The sequence below is a fragment of the Gymnoscopelus braueri genome, assembly GCF_963280865.1.
Source record: "Gymnoscopelus braueri genome assembly, chromosome: 19".
Taxonomy (NCBI): domain Eukaryota; kingdom Metazoa; phylum Chordata; class Actinopteri; order Myctophiformes; family Myctophidae; genus Gymnoscopelus; species Gymnoscopelus braueri.
Window position 1 is genome coordinate 39,454,440 of NC_137621.1, and position 9,994 is coordinate 39,464,433.

Consider the following 9,994-nt stretch of genomic DNA (forward strand, 5'->3'; position numbering starts at 1 on the left):
GTACCTCATACTGCTGTTGGCACACATACAGCAGACAATTACACGGCAATGTATCAAGGTGTCCTAGAGCAAGACACTTACCCCCCTCCCCTCCCCTAATCTCCAGCATTTTAAACACAAGACAGACATGTTCTTGTCTTGTATATAGGCCTAAGTTACAATACTACAATCTATATCAATATTATTCAATTTATTTCATTAACCTATTTCTTTTTTTTTTAATTAATTTTTATCCCGCGATTTTTGTAACCCATTTTTTTCACCCGGTGCCAATTTCCTAAGTGATCCTGGGCACTACACCAGCCCTACACCAGTATTACACCTGTCACCCCACAGTAGGGAGGCCAGGGCCGAGCTCATGCTTCCTTCAGGCATGAGAGCCAACTGACCTTCTTGTCACCTGACAGGGGGGAGTTTCCCTGGTTGGACGTAGCGCGTGGAAGGAACACGTTATTCCAACCAGTTCCCTTCCCCTCCATCAGGCGCCCCGGCTGTCATGGGGGAGGCGGTATAGTGACCAGGATTACTACATGTTTTTGTGAGGGTATTAACTACCCTAGGAGACACGGGGAGAACATGCAAACTCCACACAGAGTAGGCCCTTTCGCCAACCCCACCTAGGGTATGGGCGCTGATGACGCGGAGGAGAAGACACGCCCCCAGTGCCCACAGCGTCCCCGGCGGGAATCGAACCCAGGACCTTCTAGCTGTGAGGCGACAGCGCTACCGAGTCATTAACCTATTTCAATAGCAAAAATATGTTGCAATGCAATGTGTTGTGAGCTTGTAGATCTGCTAGCATTTTCATTTGCGTTTCTTTTTTTAATGTTTAACAACTAAAATGAAAATATATATGAAAAAAGTGTGCTCATCACATGAGGGTCTCATGACCACAGCATCTCAAGTCACATGGCCATGTTAGTGTATGAGTGCAGATCCATCATTAAAAGAAGGATAATGGCAGGGTGGCAGGAGCAGTGGGAAAGGGAAAAGAAGAGGGAAGGCACTAAGCACCCAGAGCAGTGTCAAGAGAGGGCAGTGTTACATGGGGGCAGAGAGAAGGCAATGACAAGACTGAGACTGGGACACTGCGGACTGGCATGGGACTTGGCAAAAATGGGGAAACATCCAGATGTAGACTGGAAAACCAGTCAAGGACTGTGAAGGCAGTGCTGGAGTTCATCATGATTTGTGTGCATGGGGATCTCATCTTAAACAAGCTCAGTGCTTAATGAGTCTCCCAGTTTAGTAGACCTTGTATTGTGAATTTGTACTTCCATGTACTGATGTTCTCATGTCTTACTAAATAAAGTACATCAGTCAATCAATCACGGCAACTGGCCTACAGAACAAATATAGGAAACCATTAAATCACAAAATGAGGTCTACTCCCGACCTGTGGGAGGCAGCAATGTGCCGCAAGGCATCTAGCCTGCCGAAAATCACACGAAGAAGTAGAAGAAGAACATGGCCATGTTGTTGCCGGAAGTGTCGGTGTCACGTGCACGTGTGTGTGTTGTTGTTGTTGTTGTTGAGTGTGTGTGTTAGAACAGTGTAAAGAGCACCATGACCATAGAGGCCTGGTACATGGACAGTTCTGATGAGGATCAGAGAACAAAACATCAACTCAGTCCCAACCAGCCGGTGTCTCTGGAGCAACTAACACAGCTCGGCGTTTCACACTGGAAGGTACTATGCTGCCCTGGTGTTAGCATCGTTAGCTTAGCAGTGGTGGAAGAAGTACACTACTCACATTTTGTTTATACTTAAGTAAAAGTATTAATACCACAAGGTAGAAATACTATGTTACAAGTAATAGTATTAATACCACAAGGTAGAAATATGTTACAAGTCAAAGTATTAATACCACAAGGTAGAAATTCTCTTTTACAAGTAAAAGTCCGATATCCAAAATGTACTTGAGTAAAAAGTACAAAAGTTTTCGAAATCAAAATATACTTAAAGTACTAAAAGTAAAAGTACTCGTTATGCAGAATGTCCCATTTCACAAGTTTTCAAAATTTGAAAATAGCAGTGCAAAGCAATGCTTAAAGCACTGCGAGCTTGTAGATCTGCTATTTTCATGTATGTTTTGTAATAATAATCAAAATCTACAAAGTAACTAGTAACAACTAGTACGTTTTCAAATAATTGTAGTGGAGTAAAAGTACAATATTTTGTTCTGAGATGTAATGGAGTAGAAGTAAAAGGACTACTCCAGTAAAGTAAAAAATACCTCAACATTGTACTTAAGTACATGAGTACATGTACTTAGTTACTTTACACCACTGCTTATTAGCTTCAGGAAGTTGACAAGTAATTTCTGCATTACATTACATTACATTACAGTCATTTAGCAGACGCTATTATCCAAAGCGACTTACAATAAGTGTATTCAATAGGTAGGGAACGAAAACTACTAATCACCAGAAGTCTTTAGTGCATTTTCTGCAAAAACAAGCAACCAAGAGTATACCTAGCGCTAAGGTAAAAGTGCAATATATGCAGCCAGTGAGTACATGATGTGAGATTAGAATGAAGCTTTTTTTAGTGAGTGACTGCAGATACCGTTTAATTTACGTTTTTTTTCTTGGTAGCTATTTTTCCTTTTGATCCAAGCTGCCGTGTGGCGTTTTTTTTTCCAGCTGAATGCAGATATCTATGATACAGACCCAGAGTTGGAGAAACTCCGCAAAGACCAAGGCTACTCCTATATGGATATCATCAGCGTTCATAAAGACACCTTACCGAACTATGAGGAAAAGGTAACTATATAGAGAGGTAAAGGTTATCGTTAAACGATAAACTGTCTATTTATTCTCGTATTATTTATTTCTTTGTCTCCCTAGCTGAAGATGTTCTTTGAGGAGCACCTCCACCTGGACGATGAGATCCGCTACGTCCTGGACGGCCAGGCCTACTTTGACGTCAGGGACAAGGACGAGCGGTGGATCAGGATCTCCATGACGAAAGGAGACCTCATCACCCTGCCTGCAGGCATCTACCACCGCTTCACCCTCACCGACACTGTGAGTGTGTGGCTGTGGATTAGCTCAGTGCTTCCTCAGCCTGTTTAATTCAACGCATCCATAGTTAGGTATCGTCGCTGTCGGGCAGAAACTGCCTATTTCTTTTCGAAATGTTTTGAGTTTTTTCCGTAAATTAACGCAATCACACTACAGAGTCACACAAAAGCATCAAAAGTAGCAGATCTACAAGCTTGAAACGTGTTTTGAGCTTGTGGATCTGTTACTTCTGCTACTACTGCTTTGAATTTGCGTCCTGAAAAGTAACAGTTTTGGTTATATGAGGTTTCCACCCGACAGAGACGATATGCATTAGGCCACGGACCCCCCATTTAATAAAACTTCAGGGTTATTTTACCTCTGAGAGTGTACAAATGGACCTTATGGGTCTGTTTGTTCCATTCGTACACTCTTGGGAGTTACAGACTCACACAAGGGTCCATTTGGTTCCTAACTGACAGTCTTTTAGCTGGACCACCCGTCATTTAACCCCCTGGAATCCCCTCAAGGACATATTGAGGTCCTCATTGAGAACCACTGTTTAAATTAGCTAATTAGGCCAGGTTTAAGTCCTCGTCCTAAAATCACATGCACTCTGTATTTATGTGGCCTTGAAAATCTATTTGAAGCTTGGCTACAAGCTACAAGAAGGATCAGAATTCTGTTGGAGACCATTATACTAGAAATAATCCTACTACATGTAGGAGAACGTCCCGATGACAAAAATACCTTCATAAAATCTGTTTCCCCTGAATTCAAAGCACCACCCAGGTTTTGATTGAAATAATGTCAAAACTGAAGATAACTATAGAAATCCCTTTGTTCCAAACCATATTTCCTCTGAGTAGATTCAAAGCTCCTGAGTGCCCCCTTGTGTACAAATGTGGAGTAGTTTGAGATACCTTTTGTCAATCCAACTTTTAAATCTGTTATCAATTCTGTTTGGGATAAAATCTGTGTCGTATGCACACCATCATTTTAGCTCCATCTCTCAGGCCACATTTTTGGCGAGAGATCAAATGCTGTGTTAATCCAGGGATTGTTTTTATCCTTCATATTATTTATTAGCCTATCATCTCCAATTATGGCAGCCAGTGGGACACCCTGTGACCACGCTATCTCTATCTTTCCATCTTGCTGAATATGAAGGGGTACACCAGCACACAAGTATTCATTCACACAAGGGAGGCCCAGACCTCCTGCTTCCCTTCTTAATTGTAGTGTTTTATATCTAATTCTGGGCGTCTTCCCTTGCCATAGATACCTAGATACAACTGTATTCGTTAATCCCGTTCTCTAAATCGGTTGGGTGACACCTCCACCGGGAGGGATCGGTTCTTTTTCTACAAGCTTGTGAGCTTGTAGATCGGCTATTTTCGGTGCGGGACACCATCGCACAACTAAGTATAAATCAGACTTAATAGCTACCGTAGATTCACGATGATTCAACTTTTGCAATCTTTCCACAGAACTACACTAAAGCCATGAGACTGTTTGTGGGGGAGCCCGTGTGGAAGGCTCACAACCGACCGGCCGACAACTTTGAGATCCGTCAGAAGTATGTTGCTTCATTACAGTGACTGAAGAAGTGACGAAGAGAAGCACATGTCTTCATGAAAGTGCCTGGAAAAGAACTGCGGAGAATGACATAAAACGTAGTACTTCATAGTTATTGTTTGGCCAGGTACCAGTATGTTCACAGAAGAGTTTACTTGGTGCATTACACTCACAGAAGAAAAACATAGGGCACATAGTAAAGTATAAAAGTCCGAATTGGATTGGAGTATTGGGTAAGACCAGGGACCATACTGTACTGTACGAAGGGTTTGTGTGCATAAAAATGACGTCTGAGAGTCTATGCAAAGAAAGATCAGTATTCATGAAAAGGTAAAATGAAAAGGTAAAATGCTGGGAAAACACCACATCCACGTTCCAATACAAACAGTCACGCTCCACTGATCGCCACCAGTAATAGGTATTCCATTCTGGAGTTTCCCATGCTCCCGGACCGAAATACTCCCTCTGTGGTACCGGAACCGAGGGGCTCATCTTCCCATACTCCCCCCGAACCCGCAGAGTCCAGGGCCTCCTCCGGCAATAGCATCCGCCGTAGGATGCTGTTGTCAGCTGTTAAAAGTCAGGCACGGGATGCCTCTGTCCGGCCCAAGTCCACTGGCCCCACTCAGCCACCTTCTGCAGCCTCCGAATCCTCTCAGCCAACTGCTCCGTTCCCGTCAACAGGTCCCACGCAGCCATCTCCTGTCCCCCGTCCACTCTTCGCCCCCACCACGCTCATAATCGGCGACTCCATAATTAGAAACGTCCGTTTTTTCAATGCAACGACAGTCTGCCTCCCCGGCGCCACAGTAAACATCCTCATAAAATCACTCCAGGAGCTGCTACCGTCTATCCAATCCTCCATTAAACGCATCATAGTCCATATTGGTTGCAATGACACTTCACGGCAGGAGTCCGAAATAACGAAAAAACACTTCGAAACCCTTTTCAAAGTAATCAGCCAGTCCGGAATCTCAACCCTCATCTCTGGTCCCATCCCCCCACTGCCGCGCGGCGTGGGTGGCCGTTTCACCAGGTTACTCTGTCTCCACACCTGGCTGCAATCGACGTGCGTAGCCCACAAACTACGCTTTATCGACAACTTTAACCTGTTCTGGAACCGCGCGCCGTTCTTTAAAAAGGACGGTCTGCATCCCAACTCCCTGGGCTCACAAACTCTAGCATATAACTTCCAATACGCTGTCCAGCATTGACATCATGCCTCTTCTTCTTCGGTCACCTCTGGTCAGCCAGCCCACTATTCCTCTCCAATTCCACTCGCAAACGCCCCCCACTGGTCTGGGGTTGAACCGCACTCCCAAACCAATTCGTCATTCTGTCACCATGTCTCCATCCCAATCATTTCACCAACACGTCCAATTCCAGTTAGGATTACTCACAGGCTGAAAAACCCACATTTCAAGCGCCCTGCAGCCTCATCAAATATAATATCAATCCCCCCATGCCCCACGCCTACTGTGTCCAACAATAACCTTGTTTCCATCCCAAACACTCACACTACGTTTGGATTGCTGAATGTCAGATCCCTAAACAAGAAAACATTCATTTATTGTGAGTTCATCAAAGACAATAACCTAGATTTTTTTATTATAACAGAGTCCTGGTTAAACAGCTCTGATACTGTACTCCTAGTTGAGACTACCCCCCCAAATTATTCCTTTTTCCATCAACCTAGAATGTCTGGCTGTGTAGGTGGTGGAATAGCTGTAATTCACAAAAAAAAAATTAAATGCTCTCCTATACATTCTTTTGGCACCTTTAAATCATTTGAAATGATGAGCTTTGTGGTAAATGGAAAGGTCCCTTTATTATGTGTCGTCATCTATAGACCCCCGAAAAGTGGGCCTATATTTTTAGATGAGTTCTCAGAGCTCTTATCCATGATAACCCCTAAATATGACCATATAACTGTCCTAGGGGACATCAATATTCATGTATGCTGCCCCTCACATCCTATGGTGAAGGATTTTATTGCAATCACAGAGTCATTTAACCTAGTCCAGTCAGTTTGTCAACCGACCCACAATAAGGGCCACACCCTTGATCTCATCCTATCACTTGGTGTCTCTCCTAGCATGATGACATTTATACCATTTCCCAACACTATAACTGACCATAAGGCCATTATCTTCAATCTACCCCTTCCCCTCCCCAGCTCAAATACCTGTCTCCCAGTCCGCCTCACTCGCATCCTTGACTCCACAACAGCCACCTCATTTGCTGAGACATTCTTGACATCAGTGCCCCCCCCCAATCCTTTCCAAACCCTAGACGAGCTTATCCACAGTTTTGATAATGCTTCCATAGCCATCCTAGATTCCATAGCACCCCTCAAAGCTGTCAAGCCCCCCAAAAAATCCTCACCTTGGCTAAATGACCAGACCAGACTCATAAAGAGACGGTGCCGACAAGCTGAGCGCAAATGGAAAGCTGACAATCTCCATATTTCATTAGACATCCTGAAGACTCTCATGGCAGATTATCAAAATGCAGTCAAGGTTGCAAGATCAGATTATTTCTCCAATATCATTTCAACCAACAGCCATAACCCCAGGACTCTATTCAAGGTGCTAGACTCGGTCACGAACCCCACCCCACCCCACAGCAACCAACTTTCTAAAGAGAAATGTGAAGAATTCCTCAACCACTTTTTACACAAAGTTGAGAACATCAGATCTCACATAATCCCAGACACTAGCTGCGCCCCCTTTTTCCCGAACGTCTCAGTCTCTTTTAACCATTTTCTACCGGTCACCTACCAGTCCATAGAAAAAACAATTGTCTCAATGAAATCCTCCTCCTGCCAACTGGATCCCATTCCAACCAAAATCTTTAAGGAGGTTTTTCACTCAATTTCACCCCACATTCTGGCCATCATAAACGCATCCCTATCCACCGGCACTTTTCCCTCTGTCTTTAAACAGGCCACCATCCAGCCTCTACTGAAGAAACCCAACTTAGATCCATCTGTCCTTAACAACTACAGGCCAATTTCCAAATTATCATTCTTGTCAAAAGTTTTGGAGAAAATCATCTCTTCTCAATTAATCACTTTCATGAACAACAATGACATTTTTGAGCAATTTCAGTCTGGATTTAGGGCTCTCCATAGCACAGAGACTGCCCTTATTAAGGTAACTAATGATCTACTACGCTCAGTCGATGATGGTGACTGTGCCATACTGGTACTACTTGACCTGAGTGCGGCCTTTGACACGGTCGACCACTCCATCCTATTGACATGCCTGAAAAGATGGGTTGGCGTGCAGGGAATCGCCCTTGAACTATTGCGTTCCTATCTCAGTGACAGAACTATTTCCGTTGTCTCTGGCGACACCTCCTCCCCCTCAGCCCCTCTCACGTGTGGTGTCCCACAGGGGTCTGTTCTTGGACCTCTCCTGTTCTCCATCTACATGCTGGAGCTAGGTCACATCATCCGCAAGCACAAGCTTTGCTTCCACTGTTATGCGGATGACTCGCAAATGTATGTCCCGGTCAAATCCCCAACCAAAGGAAGCTTAGATGGTCTAAGGGCCTGTCTCGCTGACATAAACTCATGGATGTCACAAAACTTCCTCCAGCTGAACGCAGATAAGACTGAGATTGTTCTCTTTGGCCCCCCACATCTCACTAGCCTTTTAAAAGACGACCTGGGCAGCCTGTCCAGTGCTGTAAAACCGGTCGCCAAGAGCCTAGGTGTCTTCTTCGACTCAGATTTCTCATTCAATGTCCAAGTCAAAAAAACTGTACAATCATGCTTTTACCAACTCAGAACAATTGCAAAAAAAAAGTCTGTCCTGTCATCTGTAGATTTAGAGAAACTCATACATGCATTTATAACCTCCCGTCTGGACTACTGCAATGGTCTATACACTTGTTTAAGCCACAAAACAATTTCTCGCCTGCAGCTGGTGCAAAATGCAGCTGCCAGGCTTCTGACTAATACAAGAAAACGTGCCCATATCACCCCTATTTTAGCAACTCTCCACTGGCTTCCTGTTGTTTTTAGAATTGATTTTAAGATACTTTTATTAGCTTTTAAGGCCCAAAATGGTCTTGCCCCTAAATATATCACAGATCTGGTGCCTCCCTATGACCCACCCCGTAGCCTAAGATCCTCTGAGGAGGCCCTCCTAGTAGTCCCCAAAACAAATTTGGTCACAAAAGGTGATCGGGCTTTCTCTGCCCGAGCACCTATACTATGGAATGCCCTACCTGTGGAAATTAGGAAAGCAAATTCCCTGACATCTTTTAAAACACTTCTAAAAACACACTTATTCAGGAAAGCCTTTCCCTAGATCCCCCTATCAGCCATAACTGTTTTGTGTGTGCTGTCTTTCTATCTAGTACCTATTTTATTTGATATTATTTCTTCCTTATCCATGTTCCTTGACTTATTTTAATTACCAGATATGTTTTTACTGCTTATCTGAATTGAATGCTTTTATGTCAAGTCCATAAGACTTTTTAATCTTGTATGCTATGTTTTTTTTCTGTTGTTCAGCACTTTGTAACTTATGTTTTGAAAAGTGCTATATAAATAAAGTTATTATTATTATTATTATTATAAGGTAACTTGAGTGAGAATGTATTGCCTGTTATATTTACAGAGTTAATGCTGCACAAGCTTTAATACATGGAGGCCCCAGGTGTGAGCAGTGTGAACAGCATTGGACTCTGGTATTTGATGAGACAAGTAATTAGGAGTGGAACTGTTAGAACTAATGGATTTAATCAACATGTGAGGTTGTAGACTGACTATTTCGGCTGTTTTTGCACAACACTGTTGTACTACAAAGCATAAATTAGGGCTTAAGTGGTTTATCACTCATTTAGTTGATATAGTTGAAAATACATGTGAATATTTGTGACAATGTGATATTATCTCCCAAAATGTGTTGATTATTTGGTAAGTAATCAATAGAATAGTTGCCAAGATAATTGATAGTTGCAGCTCTACATGTAATATATTGGAATGTGACTTATATTTAGGTTGACACTACATGTGATTTTAGGTAAAGCGGTTCATAGTGTTGGTATATAATGGATATAAAGACCACATACAATGCAGTGAACAAAATTCACTGCAGTGAAGGGCTTTTTTTTTGGTAAGAAGGCATTACATAGCCTTCTTGTAGATAACTATTGTGCCTTGGTTTTATTTCTATTTAGGACTTTAAAATGACTTGACTCTAAACATGGAAATGTAATTACACAGCTGTTATACTTGGTCATTTGAGAGTTGTTACTATGCATAGAACATAATGAAAAGTGTCGATACATCTCTCTTGTAGACTGACTTCACTTGGAAATAAAATGTTAATAAAACACACACACACACACACACACACACACACACACACACACACACACACACACACGTCAAGATA

General features: G+C 42.9%; 1 protein-coding gene across 1 annotated transcript; it reads left to right on the forward strand.

The window, feature by feature from the left end:
* The first annotated feature begins 1,496 nt into the window (after positions 1-1,496).
* On the forward strand, positions 1,497-9,445 carry adi1 (acireductone dioxygenase 1). Its single transcript, XM_080414831.1, has 5 exons — positions 1,497-1,689; positions 2,646-2,765; positions 2,850-3,029; positions 4,496-4,913; positions 9,176-9,445. The coding sequence occupies exons 1-4, from the start codon at positions 1,567-1,569 to the stop codon at positions 4,604-4,606; spliced, it is 534 nt and encodes a 177-aa protein (XP_080270957.1). The 5' UTR covers positions 1,497-1,566; the 3' UTR covers positions 4,607-4,913; positions 9,176-9,445.
* Positions 9,446-9,994: the final 549 nt, after the last annotated feature.